Genomic DNA, 19,449 nt, shown 5'->3' on the forward strand with positions numbered 1-19,449 from the left:
CTGCGAATTTCCCAAAAGTAATGAGCCTATTTTGACCAATAGTAGGGCTTAAACGTAAAAAGTCCTCAGAAAAAGTACACATTTGTTTACCACTGGCAGCCACAAAGGGGCGACATATTACTATGGTTGAGTAGTCTCAGTGTCGCGTGTTGGTGTTTTTTTAAAAATTCTTTCAGATGGATCCTACTGTGCGACATGTCTCTGTTTTTTTGTTGTTGTTTTGTTTTGTTTTTACTCGTCACGCATTTTAAACAAACGCTGTGATTCTCTGGAGCCACGTGAGTTTTAGATTCATACAACATTTTAACAAATTACATTTGAACAAACTGTGTTCTACAAAGTTAGGTGAAGAAAGGTGCTGGCCTCAATACGTCACAGTGTTACTGGAGTATTAATAAAGACACACAAAATCTAATAACAAATAATTTATATTCACTATGAAAAATAGACAATATATAAATGTGCAACAACAGCTGTCATATTTCAGTATGTTCACTTTCATTTTCTGTTTTCAGATTTAGACTCACTGGACAATCAGAACAACATAATGATCTGTGTATATTAATAAATGCAGATGTTTCTACACAGCTACTCTTTAGATCTTTGTATATTATATACATAATCTATGAATTGACAGCATTCTTTTCGCTCTGGATATTCTCTTGAACCTCACATGTTTTATTCAGAATAACAACTGCAAAGAAGCAATTTGGTCGGGCCAAAACTTGGGACTCGGATCTACGGACCCAATCACAACAAAATACATGCCCACTGCGAGGGTCATTACCCCACACTGAACAAAGAAATAGCAGCATCGATGAACATCACTCTGGAGTCACACATACCATTTGAAGCTTTTTGACGCTGTTGGACATTCTGTGTAAATTAAAGTCTGCAGGAACTGATTTCCATTTGAAAGTCTTTAGTGACGATGCAGTTCACAACACAGGAAATCGAACACGGAACATTGTGCCAATCACGCGGTTTTTAATCCGGGAGTTGCCTGATGTACGGCGCAGTCCTGAACTGTGGCATGTAGAGTGGCGATAAAACGCAAGTGGATGAGGAAAGTACCTCAGTGGGCGGAAGGTGCGACTCCGCTGAGCAGTCATCTCTGTTCAAAATAACACTTTTCCGCCGCTCTTCTTTCTGCTGGGCCTCTCCCGCACCCTCCTCATCCTCAGCTTGATAGTCCATGCCAAGACAGTACAAGTCCTTCTCTTCTGTCGCATCTTCTTGATCTGACGTTTCAGAAAGTTCCTCCACCGAGTTGTAGGAGCAGGATCGACGCGGGTCCTCCATCTCTCCGCCATGGCAACTCTCCAGTTCCCACAGGCCACCGGGGAAAGATCCAGAAATATCAGAGTTGTTGGCAGAGAAATTGCCCTCGTCACTGGAGCTGCTGCCACTGCCGTCCCGGGTGTGGAGATGAATGGACTGTTGCTGCTGCTCTGGGTTGGAGAGCAGCACTGTGGCATATGCTACTGAAGACTGGGCTGAATTCTCCATGATACTTGGTGAGGCGTCCACGAGCTGCAGCTCATCTAGCCGCGGGCTGGGTGTGCTTAAAATATCCAAATCTAGGACTGATGGGGGAATGTCACCCAAGAGAGCCTCGCTGCCCACTGAGATATTTTGGTTCCCCTCAAGAAATGCAGGAAGGGACACTATGTCAGGAGTTGGGGACATAAGTGGACTTCGGACCAAGGCAGTGCTGAGAACTGAGAGGTTAGCCTTTTCCATGATGACCACTTTGGAAATGTTCTCAGAGGGGAGCAGCAGTGGCCAAGCTGGGAGTACATCTGAGGCGTGGAAGAGCTCCTGGAAGTTGTCAGCCTGCAGAAATTATTTAAAAAAAAAAAAAAAAAAAAAGAACTTGATGGTGCTCTCGCTCTAAACTGTTTTCCAATCTTTATTCAGCCAAGGCACATTTTATATTAAATAAATCTCACTCCACTAAACATACATGTCACAAGAAGTGTACAGTATATCCTGAAATAACGATCTGGGCGTTTAGTTGAAAACAAAACTATAATTCTGTTCTATGGCAAGAGGTGGATACACAAGTTAATTGTGTATCCAATTCTTCTTCTTCTAGTAGAAGAACATTTAATTGTTCTGCCTGTCACTATATGTTGCTGGCGTCAATAGATGAACAAAGATATATTATATGTAGTGAATAAGAATTTTTAGACCAATTCAGTAAAATCTGATGATTTCCCCGCAGTACACCTTATCTTTTACGGCACACACTGTGCCTCAGCAGAGTAGTTGTGAATCAGTGCTCTAGTCTAAACCATTTAGACTGGAACCTCCAAATTTGAATGCTTCTAAAGACAATTTGGAGTTCAGTCTACCTTTTCTGTGAAACAAAAAAGCCTCAAAAGTTTCTATTAAGTCATTATAGACAGTAATGGAGACTTCAGCTCAGTGAGCATCGAAATCATTATTCCCACTCTTTGTTTTTGTAATGCCACCACAGAAGGCTAGCGTGATGGCAATGGCAGTGTGATGACAACTAATTGCAGTGTTGGAAAGCCGAAATGTCTTGGCTACTCAGTATATAATGGCTGAAGAGTCAATAGTACATTATCATTGATTAAAACAAAAATTGGAATGTGCATAGCAAAGTCAGCTCTGTCGAAGAGGGTAGCAGGTTAATGTAAAAAGGCTGACCTCACTGACTCATTCAGTTCTCCCTCTGCACGTTTGCAACTGCGTCAAAGTTAATGTTGACAACGTAGTAAGTGAATACAGTATTTTGTTACTGTAGTTAACCAATTTGTACATTTATATGACGCATCCACACATTTTAAACTGTTCCAAATGTTAATAAATGTTTTATGACGGCGACAGTTTGACACGGGAACTGATTATTTCGACTTAAAAAAATGTATCGACGGAGGTTCCACTGTATACATCAAATTTTACACATGATTAGACTAGACCAACTTGTTTTAATGGACAAATCTACAAAAAGGGGGCACATTGGTGAATCTGGTTAGTGTGTCTGACACAGCAAACATATTGATTGTGAAATTTGCAAATTCTCTCTTGGGTCATGTTGTCTTTGCACTGGTACTACAGGTTTCTCCTGCATTCTGAAACTGTTGTTTATTTAGTCAGAGACTTTAAACTGGCCTTTGTAAGTGAAGGAAAGTGTGAATGGTTGTTTGTCCGTCAGCCCTGTGATTGACAGGTCGGCAGTCAAAGGTTGCCCAAAGTTAGCCGGGGCAGACTGCGGCTCACCCGTGGGAGCAAAAGATAATGCATAAATGAAAGATTGCAGATATTGTTTTACCTTCTTAAAGTTGAGTCCTTTTGCCCAGGAGCATTTCTTTGGGTTGGGCACATCCTTCCACACAAACCGTTTCATCCTGTCAACAAGTACAGCTGGTTTAAGGATGCGTTTACATATACATCTACAGCTTTTCCATTCCGATTCTTCTATCAGCTAAAACAATGCTGTGGCTGATCAATTTATATAAATCTCATCAATGAAGCCACTTAGCTACTCTTACTGGTTCTGGGAGAGGGCCACGGTGACAAAGAGGACGATGGAGAGGAGGGTGATGATCAGCATCGTCGTGTTGGCTGTAGGGTCTCCTGTGGTGGGTACATTATGTGGGAGAGGCACATCAGGAGTTCAGAAGTGCCAAAGAGGCGATATCAATGATGTGTTACCTCTATTGTTTTGGGGTATAGAGTAGTTCAAGACACTCCAGTCGCTCCAGTAGCCAGTGAGGTTGGTGGGAATGCACCTCACCTGAACTGTGTAAACCTGGCACATGTCCGGAATTGGAACCTCCGCCCACAGTACCGACACTGGATCATAGAGCTGCATTTAGTGAGAAGAAAAGGTTAAACCAAAGGCAAAGATCACAGTGGTATAGCAAAACCTCTGCCTTAACTCATCATCATTCTTGACTGAATGAAGGGGGGGAAAGGGCCATGAAGAAGAGTGTTATTTGCAGAATGGAATCCAGACTCGAGAAGTTCACACGTTCACCAGGATAAGTATTTTGACCGAAAAGTTTGGTCCTTTGGTTTCTGATAATTTCTTCGAAAAAAGGATAAGGATTTTTTAAAATTGATTTAATGTAACATTGTGTTTTCAAGACATACAGTAACAAAAAGAACTTCAAACTGATTATGACGTTACACTAGCCACTAGTGTACACTACTAGTGTGTCTGTCTGTCATTGCAACACAGATGTGATGTATTTGTTGACTACTTGCCATCTTGTGTTAGGAATAGCGTGGAGCTAACATTGTTACTATAACAACATATTATTCCATATAAAGGGGTTTCCCTGAAAGGTTTAAAACAATATCTCACAAGACTTTTTTCTTTTAGAGTTTAGAGATATTCTGTTAAACTATTAACTAAAAAAAACATCCAATATCAAAATTCACAACTGGAAAAGAAAACAAAACTTCAGATTCAGACATTTTACATATGTTTGTACTTACTAGGTGGGTCTTCAAAGGAATTGTATTTCATAGAACTATAGTATTTAGTGATCAAACTCATTTTGCTATTTTAAATGGTTCCAGAATAACTCACCTTCCACTCTGGCTGAGCTCTCAAGGCAGAAGGACACCGGAGACGGAACTGACACTGGAGCCCCTGTACAGGAAAAGACGGAGGCTCCCATGTGATCCTCAGGACCCCACTTCTCAGATTCACTGCCGTCACATTAGTTGGTGGGTGGGGCTTTACTGCAAGTCAGACAATTGAGGACCAGACCGTGTTAGTTTATATAACCTTAGAAAAATATCCAGGACACAATATATAATGATATTTAATTCAAGATAATAACGTTCAGTTTTGACTGACACGGTCAAAGAGGTACTCATTTCACAGCACAGGTACTGTAGAACTGCACTGCCACATACTGAGAGCTGTGTCTAATATTTGCTTACCTCAAAAACCTGAGGAGCAGCTCCAAGTATGTTGCTGCATAGTTCTATGTATGAAGACACATTTTATTTTTCTGAATATTTCGAAAAATGCTGTATGTGGCAATCTAGTAGTGAAAGCACAGGATTATAAACTAGCAGTCAATATATTTTTGAGGTATTTATAGATTATTTTAGGGTGTATTTAATGGCATATTTAAATAAAAAAATAATAGGTCATAAGTCAAAAGGAAGTGTTGCCTGATTGTCTTTGCAGACATTTAAGACAATTATATACAGGGGTCAGCCACAACGTTTTGACCACTTGCACAATATAGTGTAATGCTATTCAATACAAGATCAATATTCTGGCTTTACAAAGATGATAATGCCCAGTTTTGATCGGCACTGCTAAGGTGGGTTCATTTCTGTGGTTGTAGTTTGCAGTGTACAAGTGTACTTCATCATCCGTGTATCGTATTTTAGTTACCCGAGAGAGTACACAAATATTAAGAAGTTTATAATGCATATAACATTTTTAAAGTGTTTTTTAAATTTGTTTTTATTCAATTTGTCCCCATCTAGGTAATTGGATTCCTGCTGCCTTTTCCTGGTTTGCAGTTCGCTTACCATGATCTATAGGTAATATGTAGAAGGGTTTGGATCTGAAAGGGCCCTGATGGGACAGCCCCTCCAGCCACAGTTTGTAGCAATTCATCTCTATAGGCTTGATGGTGCAGACTTGTTGGTCGGACTCGAGGATCGGCACACATTTAGGCCCCATCGTTCCAACTTTCTCGCCCTTTTTCTCTCTCTCCTCCATCTCGTCACAGGGTAGATAAGACCATCTGTAGTGAAAGACTGAAGATTTTTAGGATGGCAATCATCTTTATTTGGTATGATATTTCATATTTAGAATACCTCAATGTATCCAACGCATGTAAAGAAATTACATTGAATTATTCCATTGGGGAAAATGGTTATAATGAATGAAAATGAAATGCTCTTTGACTATATTACAATAACTTGTAGAAAGGACGCGAAGAAAACCATTTGAAGTGCGGCACAACAGTTACAAAACATGTCTCAACAGGAACGCTAACTGTTAGTTTCTCTTCACTGATTTATTTACAAATTAATTCACTGCTCTGAGGAGGGGGGGAGAAAACTATTATATTGAGCAACTTCCTGGCATCCTCTTGCTGTGCAGGATTGGACACATGTATTTATAGGGTGTGCCCAAAAGGAGCCTTGCCTCATTCAGTACGCTGTGTTCAGTGAAGTTGCGCGGAATAACAAGGGTTTATTTGAGTATTCACTAATATGAGGACATGCGAGGGCACTCCAAAGTCAATAGCAACTAAATAAAAATCATGACCTACAAGAACTGGAATGTTGGTTTTTGGGGTTGGTTGAACCACGGTGTGTTTTTCCAGCGACAGGTCAGAGCATCAATATCACCACTGGTTTTACATGTGATGTCAACAGAGGCTCCTGCAAAAATACAGAGATACACTTAGATTGTGGAAAAGGAAAACAAGAACAGCTCACGCTTCATTGTGATACTCGGGTTTGCATTGTCACATGTCTCCGCTCTTTCCTGCCTTTGTCAGCAGCAGGAAGAAGGAACAAATACTTTCAAAACATCAGAGGTGAAAGCATAAACATTATTACAGAATTACATAATAACCACCCATCCATCTTTTATACCACTTATCCTCATTAGGGTCATGCGTGTGCTGTAACCTTTTCCAGCTGACTTTGGGCGAGAATACCCTGGACCGGTAGCCAGTCAGTTGCAGGCCACATTATGGACAAATATAGACAAACACCCGTTCACTGTCACACCTTTAGTCTTCAATTAACCTAACATGCATGCAAGCTGGAGTATCTGGACAAAATGCACATAAGCACGGAGACAACATTCAAACTCCATACAGGAAGGCGGGAGCCCAGCTTCGATCCCCCAACCAGGTGCTAACCACTGTGTCACCATAATACGGTATATGATGATACAATTATTATTATTTGTTTTTTTAAATGTTAAAAGCTCCAAAATGTAGATGTAGTTTTGCTGTTGTTTATGAACTAGACTACAACTCACCTTCTATGTAGATGGTGCTGTAAGGGAGGTTCCACTCCTTTGTAACCCTACACTGTAGCATGTCATACATCCCAGAGTCTGATGGCTGTAGTGTGATGTGACTGACCTAGTTTGGACAACATTTAGTGAGGACAATGGTTTGGAAAAATACCACAATCATGGAAAGAAGGTAAGCTTGCACTCATACCCATTGATTGACTGAGTGATACTGGCTGGGGGAGACAGACTGTTGGAAGTTCAGCACCCACACGGCAGAGTTGGCATTGATGCTGTGGTCGTTGAACACACAATAAACGCTTACGTTCTCCCCCGTATGGGCCAAAACTTCTTCAGGGATGTAGCTCACCACTGAACATACACATACAAATATCATATATGTAAAGGCAGCAAACACAGGGCAAAAATACAGAAAATAAGTCAAATAGGCTTAGAGCAAGAAGATTTCAGTCACACAGTCATTAACAATATTAGTGCTTATTGGCATTACATTTTTCTATTGGACAGAACATTTTAGTCAGGTCAGTCATTGGATGAACAGGTACACTAGCAAAAATATTTTATTTACATTTGCTGGTTTTCATATTTTTCTGCTGTGGTACAGCACATTACAGTATATCAATAGTACCATGTGTCTTAAAAAAAAAACATGAGCATCTGCAGATATTTTCATTATTCTTCACTTTAAGTCTAAAACTGGTCACACCAATCATCTGTCTTACTAAATTACATTTAAATTACACCACTATAGAAGGGCAGTAAATAGATTATAACAACATGGACATGCTTCCAAGATGTGCGATTTGTAGCAGGTCTATAATGGTGAGGTGACCTTTACAGTCCGTTGACGTTGGCCATAATAGGACAAGTGTCTTATTAAAGGCTATTGCTAATGAGCAACAGCCATTTTTAATGCTCAAGCGCTGATATAAATTTACCTAGGAAATAATTGAGGTCATTGGATTAATGCAACACATTCTAAAATTAATCCTCTCTTTGAGCAACGTGGACCAGTTGGGTTGAGGCAGATGTTAGCGACGTAAGGTTGGCACAAGGCAGAAAACCAAACAGGTCTGACTGAGATTTCATCACAACACCTTTATTAGTTTTTTTTTCCCCTGAGCATAACTCCATCACATAACACCAAAATAAAACTTCTGATTGTAATGACTGACTGCCTCAGTCTAAAATGTGGAGTTCAATCCAAAACACTCTCAGTGACAAAAATCATTCAACTGATAAACAGTAAACAGGTGTGTGTGTGTGTGTATGACTCTGCGCGTCCATGTATGTCTGTGTGTGTGCCTGTTGAATATCTTTAGAATGTCAAACTGTCAAAAAAACAACAGCAACGCAAAAGAAAAAAGTGTTCCTTACTGCCGAGGTAGATGAGATAGGGTTGACTCCAGTTGCTCCACAATGGAGGTTCCTGAAGGCCAGAGCAGCGAACCTGCATCGTGTAGTTGACTTCAGGCTTCAGGCCCAGAATCAACCTGCGATCCAGGCCTGTCGACACCACCTGCAGGCAGCAGGGAGAGGTGAGAAAACGCCTGCATGCCGAAATATGTCAGTTGGCCTCGCTTTAATAAAAACAATGATGTTTTCCCAATATCCTTAAGCGTTACCACAACACAAAATCCTAACATTTATATTGGACCAGGATCTTTGTCGAAGTATTTGAAACACTTGTAAATGAATTAATTTGCTAGTGTAACATGCTGAATGATAAACATTTCCTTGACTGCCTGTCAGCAAGTAACACATACATAAAGTATGTACATGAAAGCAAACAGTCAAAGTGGATAACCTGGTGACCTGCTGCCTATGTACTGTAACATGTAAAGTCTTGTGTGTCACGTCATCGTCAGCTGTCAATTTATTAAATAATAATTAAAATACTTAGACCAATCACAAACCCTGTCAGGTTGCTTTTTCATTGCACAGTACCAGCTAAGCTTTACTCGCCTCGGTTTGGGCCATCGCCATTGGTTTACTACTCCAAATTAATGCGCCTCAGTAGTCACAGGGAACTGCGAAAACCATTCTGCATTAAACGCATCTGTCAGACATAAGGGTCGCCTGTATTTACTTCTCTGAATGTGGCTGTGGGCCATTGTAAACTGGCACATATTTTTTTTCCAGAAAACGGAAGCTCTGCAGTAATGTGGAGACGGCGGAGTATAATAATGCAGCGTCCAGAACTAAAGTTCAGAAATCGGGTAAGCTTTTTCAGCATCTGTGTTTATTTGTTCATTTCTAGTCATGTATCCTCAGTTGTTACAATGCTACGGCGATGAATGAAGGACCAGCAGTGACTGACATCACCAATATGGTTTTGGAATCCTGACTGATCAAGTACTAGAAATAGTACCTGCTTTTATCTGTGTGAGCGGTGTTCAGTGGGTACCGTGCAATGCAAAATGGCAATTAAGACACAACACATAATTGTATATAGTACCAAACAAAAAATGTATACTAAGGATTAGTATTCACCTGCCAAGAAGGACGAGTGTCATTTGAGTATCGGACTTCATATCTTAATGCGCCGGAAACATAGTCTTTTGGCTCATCCCACTGTAAAATCAGTTCTGGCTTGATGGTCTGGAAATGTGACAGGTTCAAAGGACTCCTGGGTTTTACTGCAAGATAAAAATCATATAAATCAAGCACTAATAGTACCAGTTGGAAAATTACAACCATAATGTGACACTGACTAAAGCCAATTGTATGCTTTACCTAAAACTCATTTCAATGTTGGGTCGTTCTGACTTAGAACTTTTCGAAGGATTTTGAACATACATAAACACATAAAAACATTTCAAAAAGAAAGTTCTTTTTTTACCAGGTCGAGCTGGTACGTTGAGCAGAACTGGTCCAGCTTCACAGCCGGATAGGATGACATTTACAATGGTAACAAAACTTGCAGGGCCAATGGGAATTGAGCACATGCAAGAATCCTTTGTTTCACAAACAACAGGTTCATAAGATTCCATACTCGCGTGGTTAATTTTTGTATAATTTTGGGGGAACCTGGAAATGGAGACAAAAGATAATTTACTTTTGGGGAAGTTATTTTCTCAATGAAGTCACATACAAAAAAAACATATATCCATTCTTATAACAACTTCATGTGCAGGGAAAAACATTCAAATGTAAAACATGCAGCAACATCTTAATGTGTTAAGTAACTGTGTTTCAGGACATTGACACATAATGTCATCTGTTACATTTGGTAGTAATGTGCCTCTTTGCTCATGTTTCATATTGCCCTCTTCATAAAATTTGACAGATTTTACACATTTCTTTCCCAATATTGTATTCACGATGCATGAAATTAACATTATGATATGACATGAGACTGATAATCATAGGAAGGTCACATGAAATGTTACTGTGACAACCGGAAGCTAAGTGCTAAATTGCTTAGTGGCCTTCACACTTCAACATGGTCACAGGCAGAGTGAGGAGGAGGCTCCACCTACTGAGTTAAGCCACACCAGGGTCAACATGCAGAATCAAACAACTTAGATGAGTTTTGAATTTGTCTTTCAGCCACCCACGGAGAAAGCCTGGAGGGCGAGTGATCTTAAGTGACTTGACATCTGCTGATCAAAAGTCACATGCGTGTTTAAATTGGAAGGAGACAATTTGGGGACGTGCGCACAAGTGGTGGAAAACAACAGGAATAAAATAAAAGGAGTTTCATACTCACATCGAGCGCTGTAGGCTAACTGTCACAAGAGCAGAGTTCAGCCTGCCTGAAGGAAGTTTGGGAACCCCCAAATCACAAGTCAAAGTTTCCCAGTTTTCATCAATCCCGCACAGCATGTTCAAACAGGTGCCTGTCGACACATTTACATAACATTCACATGAAACTGAAACTTGGAAAGCAGCACCAATTAAATGTTACTTCCTATTTTAGGTTTCTGAGAAAAAGGAATGTTTAAAGCCTTTCAGAAATTAAGTCATTTGGAATTTTTTTAAATGTAGAGCCATTTTTATGCCAATGATGTCATGAGAAACTAATATTTTTATATTTCCTGCCAATTTCTTTTTTTTAAACAGACATCTGTACATTATATCAAATGTATACACTCTGTAGGTACACACAACGGAATATTGGATATTTTCATGAATAGAGAAATGTTACAAAGAATAGCACAAATGTGTAATTTTTGGAAACATACATGAAAAATACTAATAATATATGAATATAACGTTTTTCATTAATGAAAGCTACTGCCCGTTTACTTCAGTTGATCATTAATAGTTGTCCAAGAAATCACAGAATAACGTTGCAAGAATTTAGTCGGATATTGTACAAACAAATGAGATTTTTTTTAAATTACAGTGAATTGTCCACTAAAAAGTGCAGTATGCACTGCTGAGTCGACAAACAATCTTCAGACAAAGGTGCTTGTTTAGGATGTTGGAGAGAGTCATTATTTTATTTATTTATTTATAATTATTTTTCACATGAAATGCGACTAAATTCTTATGTTCATATCTATATGTCCAGTGCCTATTTTCAGACACTAGTATGTATTTCAGTTGACAAATAATCTGTAATCTGTAAAAGCCTTTAGATTGATAGCCATGTAAAAATATTTGAACACAATGTGTAAATATGACCAGGGGCAAAGTACTGTCATTTTATCTTCCCTATCTAATTCGCTTTGATTGGACCAGAAGATGAAATACAATGAGTAGATTATTGATGTGTTTCACAGCAGACCAGCCATCTCCCCGACATCTCATCATTACACACCATCATCTTTACCACTGCACTAATAATATCCAGTAATAATATCCATTGATATTTTATAACTGACACCCACAATCATTTTGTATGCAGTAAGTATGTAAGTATGTATGTATGAATGCATTTCCCCCAAATAAAACTAATTTCAAGTAGTTTTCTCTCATACTGTAGAGTAAGAGGCTTGATCTCATCACAGCCATGTCTTGGATCACAGCACAGGAGTGTCAAGGTCCCCCACCTTAACCAGAGGCTGCAGGGAATGCCAGATAAAATGGCAATAAAGTGCAATGATCCTGTGGGAGTGATCTTTGCCAGTGACAAGTGATTGTGCGGCATTGTGATCCCGTGACACACTGCTGTTTTCTATGATGAGCAGTAGTTACATCATTAGCCCTTTGGCTTGGTGTATCAAGAGCTTTATTTTTTTTTTAACAGTCACGGCTGTGTTCCTTCATGCAATGACTGATGTTTGGCCTCGATTGAATCGGTCAACAAGAGTGAATCGTCACATCTCATAATAGAAGTAAACGAAACACTGCATATATAAAAGTCTGCTCTAATTCAAGTCAAGTATGTTTTTAATTTTAACACACAAAGCCAAAGGCTGAACAATTGTGACTTAGATAGCTCTCAACCTTAACAGTATACAGCGGGAAACGGAAAGTATTCAGACCCCCTTACATTTTTCACTGTAATATTGAAGCCATTTGCTAAAATCATTTAAGTTATTTTTTTCCCCTCTCATGAATGTACACACAGCACCCCATATTGACAGAAAAAAAAAAAGAACGGAATCGTTGACATTTTTGTAGATTTATTAAAAAAGAAAAACTCAAATATCACACAGCCATAAGTACTCAGACCCTTTGCTCAGGATTTAGTAGAAGCAACCTTTTGCGCTAATATAGACATAGTCTTTTTGGGAATGATGCAACAAGTTTTTCACACCTGGATTTGGGGATCCGCTCCCATTCCTCCTTGCAGATCCTCTCCAGTTCTGTCAGGTTGGATGGTGAACGTTGGTGGGCAGCCATTTTCAGGTCTCTCCAGAGATGCTCAATTGGGTTTAAGTCAGGGCTCTGGCTGGGCCATTCAAGAACAGTCACGGAGTTGTTCTGAAGCCACTCCTTTGTTATTTTAGCTGTGTGCTTCGGGTCATTGTCTTGTTGGAAGGTGAACCATTGGCCCAGTCTGAGGTCCTGAGCACTCTGGAGAAGGTTTTTGTCCAAGATATCCCTGTACTTGGCCGCATTCGTCTTTCCTTCCATTGCAACCAGTCGTTCTGTGCCTGCAGCTGAAAAACACCCCCACTGCACCACCACTATGCTTCACTGTTGGGACTGTATTGGACAGCTGATGAGCAGTGCCTGTTTTTTTCCACAACATACCGCTTAGCATTAAAGCCAAAAGGTTTTATCTTGGTCTCATCAGAAAAGAGTATCTTATTTCTCACCATCTTGGAGTCCTACAGGTGTTTTTTTAGCAAACTCCATGCGGGCTTTCATGTGTCTTGCACTGAGGAGAGGCTTCCGTCGGGCCACTCTGCCATAAAGCCCAGACTGGTGGAGGGCTGCAGTGATGGTTGACTTTCTAGAACTTTCTCCCATCTCCCGACTGCATCGCTGGAGCTCAGCCACAGTGATCTTTGGGTTCTTCTTTACCTCTCTCACCAAGGCTCTTCTCCCCCAATTGCTCAGTTTGGCCGGACGGCCAGCTCTAGGAAGGGTTCTTGTCATCCCAAACGTCTTGCATTTAAGGATTATGGAGGCCACTGTGCTTTTAGGAAGCTTTCGTGCAGCAGAAATTGTTTGGTAACCTTGGCCAGATCTGTGCCTTCCCACAATTCTATCTCTGAGCTCTTCAGGCAGTTCCTTTGAGCTCATGATTCTAATTTGCTCTGACATGCACTGTGAGCTGTAAGGTCTTGTATAGACAGGGGTGTGGCTTTCCTAATCAAGTACAATCAGTATAATCAAACACAGATGGGACTTCAATGAAGGTGTAGAATCATCTCAAGGATGATCAGAAGAAATGGACATCACCTACGTTAAATATATGAGTGTCACAGCAAAGGATCTGAATACTTATGGCTGTGTGATATTTCAGTTTTTCTTTTTTAATTAATCTGCAAAAATTTCAACAATTCAGTTTTTTTCTGTCAATATGGGGTGCAGTGTGTACATTAATGAGGGGAAAAAAATAACTTATGTGATTTTAGCAAATGGCTGCAATATAACAATGAGTGAAAATTTTAAGTGGGTCTGAATACTTTCCGTACCCACTGTACCTATGGAGACCTATAAACTTGACTTGGACAAAGGCCATGTAGTTGGTGCTGTGTTCGATTTGTGGCTGATATCGCAAAGCAAATGCCTTGGACTACTGATTCTCGGTGTGGTTTGAGTACCACTAGTGGTACACGGGCTATCTTTAGTGGTCCACAAAACAATCACTGAATTAAGTATGATTAACAATTAATTAAAAAGTAATTGATCCCAGTCCAACAAGCAACTATGTGATCCAATACATGGCTCGTCAAAAAAATGCATCTGAACAATAGTGAAAAACAAAATTTGTGCATCACCAATAGCATCTGTATTAGCATTAGAATTAACTGGGCTTTCCTTAGACAATGACCCACCGCACAAATATTTGTAGAAATGCCCTGCTGTGAAGTTGTTTCTTCAGAAAAAGTTGTTTTTGCATAATCCTGACCATAGAATCCACAATAATCATCAAATTAGCTCAAATAATTTTAACATCCTACAAAGTATAACAGAATGATCTAAAAATGTGTTCAATGACATTTCTGCACAAGTATGATTATGAAAAAGTCTTACTACCAGAGGCCTTATTAGGACTTGATCCAGGTGAAATGCTCCTGAAGTAGCAGTGAGGGTGTTGTGGGAGGTTTGTTTCAGAACGGTTTCTCTCAGGTGGAGGCGTGCCGCCACCCTTCCTTTCGTGTGCTGAGGGTGAGTCATAGCACAGTTGGTCCTGCCATGGCAAGTCTCGAGCACCTGAAAGGAGTCCTGCTCCCGCCTCAGGCTTCAAGCACAATGTTCCTAGTGACAGAGAGACGGTGAGGTGAGCAGTGGGTCTCCTATATAAACACTTTCAGTTTATTCTGTCTGTTTCTTCTTTTGCAATAGTGAAGTGCAAAAAGTGTCCTTATAGTGAATACCGTCCGTGGCTATAACATGGCATGTATTGGATTAGGGTGTAACTGATTATTGATTTAACTTCGGTGAAAGTGATGTCACTTGTTTGTCAACTGGCAGGAGACAATAAATTCACTTTATTTTATTTATTTTTTTCTCCACTCAAGGGAAATCTGTCTTCTCTACAACTACGTCAAGTGTGTCAAGAATGGAATGAGTTGTTCAGGTTGTTGTAGGACTTCATACAACATGCTCAGTGTTACCTCATCGATTACCAAGTGAACTGTTCAGAATTGGGAAGTTGACTTTTATGATAAAAGTGAAACTTCAAATTCAACCTGGTCTTGTTTGTTTTGTTGACTTGACTCACTGTTAACTTGTATAACTTTTTGTGTATATCTACCTTCAATAAACAGCGAAACATTGTTTTCAAGTTCGGGGGGTGAGGGATTGTGTTTAATCTATGTAGTTTACATTTTTGAAAATGGCATACTGTATACAGGTAATTAATAACACGCTCCCAATTGGAATGTTGACTACAATCATTAAACCACTTGGGCAGACAATACAACTTGAAGGATAAACTATCACAGCATTACTATTGCCCTTACTGTCACCACTAAAAAAGATCCATCCATCCATTTTCTGAGCCGCCTTTCCTCACTAGGGTCGCAGGCGTGCTGGAGCCTATCCCAGCTGTCATCGGGCAGGAGGCGGGGTACACCCTGAACTGGTTGCCAGCCAATCGCAGGGCACATACAAACAAACAACCATTCGCACTCACAGTCATGCCTACGGGCAATTTAGAGACTCCAATTCATGCATGTTTTTGGGATGTGGGAGGAAACCGGAGTGCCCGGAGAAAACCCACGCAGACACGGGGAGAACATGCAAACTCCACACAGGCGGGGCCCGGGATTGAACCCTGGTCCTCAGAACTGTGAGGCTGACGCTCTAACCAGTCGGCCACCGTGCCGCCCTAAAAAGGATCACTATTCAGAAATGCATTTATAATACTAATGTAAGGTATTTAAAATATTAACTAATCATTTCAGTCATCACTATTCTGTACAATTCTTAAATTAACTTACACCGTATGACACAGTGAGAGCAAAACATGGAAGACAATACTGGGATTCACATCATATTAGAAGATTTAAAAAATCATCACAACTACTTGGACATGAGACAGCAATAATACAGCACATAATAAAGCACCGTATTGGTATTCCGCAACGCTTTAAATGAAAATATCTAAACATTATGTGGGAACATGGATTGTTAAAAGCAATTTTCTTTCACTATTAACATCAACTATAATCAATAAATCCAGTTTACACCTGATGTGAGGAGAGCTTAAAATGATACATGAAAAAAAGTCGACCAGCTCACATTGGAGCCATAGACACTTCAGAGCTCACATCTGGAGGTTAAACTCACCGCTGGATAACAGCAAAACATGGGTGAGGACGGACAACATCGCAGATTGACACCTGTGGAGGGACAAAAATAGGGTATGTGAGAGGAAAAAAACTCAGGGGTTTAGCCTGCATTTTGACCCAAGAAAACCTAAATGAAAGGGGATCATTATTAAGCAGCCTATTGTGTTGTGATGATTATATCAAAACAGCAACAAAGATAATTTTTTTACATTGTCATTTTTATTTACGAAGAAGAACTGTGTACTTAATTAACCTGATATCACAATGCAATAATTAGGCATATAATTCCTGCTTTTTGACATTTCATGGCTTTTGTTCTGTATCATTACCAGTTACTATACAGTCAATTGGTTTACTTTTGTTTTCATATACTGATGCTATCAGGTAGTTGTAATGCCAATGTTATAATTCGCACCACTCTTCTGTCATACTAATGATGTCAGGCACTGTTTTGACACCGCCCACTGCAGTCATTCCACACAGTCAGGCTTTCACACTCGGCGCGTTCATTTTCACAGTAAAAATCTTATTGATTCTGATGACTACATGCCACTACTTACATTGTTGCATTCAAAGAGTGGGCATGGCTTTGCTGGACTTGTCCTAGCTTTTACTGCATGAAAAAGAAAAAGTGATTTGTGATTGTTTATTCGCCTTAAAACAATTTAAAAATCCATTCATCCATCCATCCATCGATTTTCTGAGCCGCTTCTCCTCACGAGGGTCGCGGGCGTGCTGGAGCCTATCCCAGCTGTCATCGGGCAGGAGGCGGGGTACACCCTGAACTGGTTGCCAGCCACTCGCAGGGCTCATACAAACAAACAACCATTCACACTCACAGTCACACCTACGGGCAATTTAGAGTCTCCAATTAATGCATGTTTTTGGGATGTGGGAGGAAACCGGAGTCCCCGGCGATGACCCACGCAGGCACGGGGAGAACATGCAAACTCCACACAGGCGGGGCTGGGGATTGAACCCCGGTCCTCAGAACTGTGAGGCTGACACTCTAACCAGTCGTCCACCGTCCCGCCCAATTTAAAAATAAATAAATAAATCCCCCACTTGTGCCCGTCATGTCATCACAATGAACGTGGATCAGTTTGAGGAATGACAAGCAGCATTTAGATAAGAATGACCAATTGAATTAGCTTTTTTTGTTTGTTTTTGTTTTGGGTAGGACAGCCAATGTTTATTCATAAATTAATTATTTGCTTGGTTTGACCCACGTAAACGAGCAAAAGGGCAGGTGATGTCATACGACTTCACACCAGCTGGTAAGCACGTGTATTAATTAATTCAGTGATATCATAGACCTGAGCCAAAATGAAAAACATCCACTTATACAGGTGAACTGTGATCAGTGAATGTGAGTATTTGTGAATGTGTTGAGGGGTTTGTTGGCAGTGAGCTACACAGAGAATGGGGTGCTTTGGAAACAGTAAGTGGAAGCCATATCCCCATAAAACGCTTGCATCACTTATTGTCATCGCAACTGTCTGAAGGGCAGTTTAGTTTTACTCAACTCCAGATGTTCCAAACGAGCATGAAAATTCATTTTAAAAAGTTGTGTGCGGAGTCATAACTGTTAAGCAGTGCACAATTTCTGGAGTTCCGTTTCCAAGAGACCTGACAGGGAGAAACTGTTTCGAGAACACTGCTGTGACTTATTCAATAAAAGCTACAAACTGTAACATCCTGATTCAGACTATGGTTATGCCATGTCAACATTTTAATGTGCACCTGTGATGTGCTATGACAAGAATCTTTCACTACAGCAGGGGTCACCAACCTCTTTGAAAATCAGAGCTACTTATTACAAACACCGTCCATTTTCTATACGGCTTATTCCCTTTAGGGTTGTAGGCGCCGGCCTATCCCAGCTGACTTTGAGAAAAAAGGTTCAATCCACCCTGGATTGGTTGCCAGTCAGGCAAATGTCACAAAAGAGACAGACAACAATTCACACAGTCAGTGAGTGGGAACTAAACCTGTGCTGTCTGCAGGCGAGTGACCTGCTACACCATTTTTGTCACGGGCCACATTGCAGTTATGGTTCCACTCGGAGGGCCGTTATGGCTGCAAACCCATATGATGGCCTCATATTATTACATATACACAAATTAATGGATAATTACTTTTTAAATCAGAAGCCAGTAAAAACTGTTTGTTCAACTACAGTATGAATCAATTGTATTTTAAAAGGGGGGTTGATAACAAAAAATGCTTGCAATAACTCAATATTTTTAAAAGTGAAGCCAATTTGCAATGTTGGTATTCTAGCAAGAAACACAAAGTCGATGCACACTCTCGCGGGCCACGTGAAATGACGCGGCGGTCCAGGTCTGGCCCCCGGGCCACCAGTTTGACACCTGTGTGCTACACCATCTGTTAAGTCTTCTCGTTTGACATCATGCACACCTTTGAATTTAATCTGCGGAAACAACGTTATTACATGAAGCTAGTGAGCCATTTGCGCCTCGTGCATTTCCCACATGCAAAGGGAGCTCCTGGTTCCTGAGCGCTCTTTGCCAGCTGCACATCCTGGGACTGACTCACCTCCGACCAGTGAGACAAACAGGAGACAATTGGCTTCGCTACCATTATCATCATTATTTCAGTGATCACCGCCAGCAGCAAAATTCAGTACGTTACAGTAATTATCTCAGACAGTGGCGTGGGAAAGACAACCAAGAAAGGGCAGATAGTAGGAAAAGAACTAGTCGGACATTTACTCTATGTTGCATGCTTACTCTCTGACAATAGTCAATAGTAGACTCATGAATACAGATAAATGAAAATCCACCAGAAGCTAATCAAATTACGAGTACCAGTACGACAGCATAAAATAAAAGAAATGTGTTCTTACATCACCTGGGCTACCCTCGGTCTGGTTCCGTTAAGTCACCCCGAGTTTGAAATCCTCACTAAAAGTCTGAAAACTTTTGGAGTGACTTTTCGTGTTGGCGCTTGCCAGGTGCCCACCACTGCAATCACGATGGCGCGCGAGGCTCGACTGGACTGGCAGCAGACTGGAGGGCGTCAGGCAGCCCAGCTCCCGGAAACAAGAGTAGTGACGTC

General features: G+C 40.6%; 1 protein-coding gene across 1 annotated transcript; it reads right to left on the reverse strand.

The window, feature by feature from the left end:
* Nucleotides 1-410: 410 nt before the first annotated feature.
* lepr (leptin receptor) lies at nt 411-19,384 on the reverse strand. The gene is made up of 16 exons (XM_061683877.1): nt 19,238-19,384; nt 16,367-16,419; nt 14,606-14,830; nt 10,716-10,845; nt 9,846-10,033; nt 9,497-9,642; nt 8,381-8,522; nt 7,194-7,354; nt 7,007-7,112; nt 6,285-6,396; nt 5,533-5,750; nt 4,568-4,722; nt 3,685-3,838; nt 3,522-3,606; nt 3,302-3,377; nt 411-1,836 (listed from the first exon to the last, which is right to left on the reverse strand). Coding segments are annotated over exons 1-16 (2,802 nt in total). The 5' UTR covers nt 19,240-19,384; the 3' UTR covers nt 411-987.
* Nucleotides 19,385-19,449: the final 65 nt, after the last annotated feature.

This window comes from Phycodurus eques, chromosome 8, assembly GCF_024500275.1.
Source record: "Phycodurus eques isolate BA_2022a chromosome 8, UOR_Pequ_1.1, whole genome shotgun sequence".
In the NCBI taxonomy this organism is placed as follows: Eukaryota; Metazoa; Chordata; class Actinopteri; order Syngnathiformes; family Syngnathidae; genus Phycodurus; species Phycodurus eques.

Coding starts and splice junctions, on each gene's coding strand:
- lepr (XM_061683877.1), bottom strand. Junction 10,846..14,605: donor TCCTAATAAGGCCTCTGGTA/GTAAGACTTTTT, acceptor ATGTGTCGACAG/GCACCTGTTTGAACATGCTG. Junction 9,643..9,845: donor CAACGTACCAGCTCGACCTG/GTAAAAAAAGAA, acceptor TTTATCTTGCAG/TAAAACCCAGGAGTCCTTTG.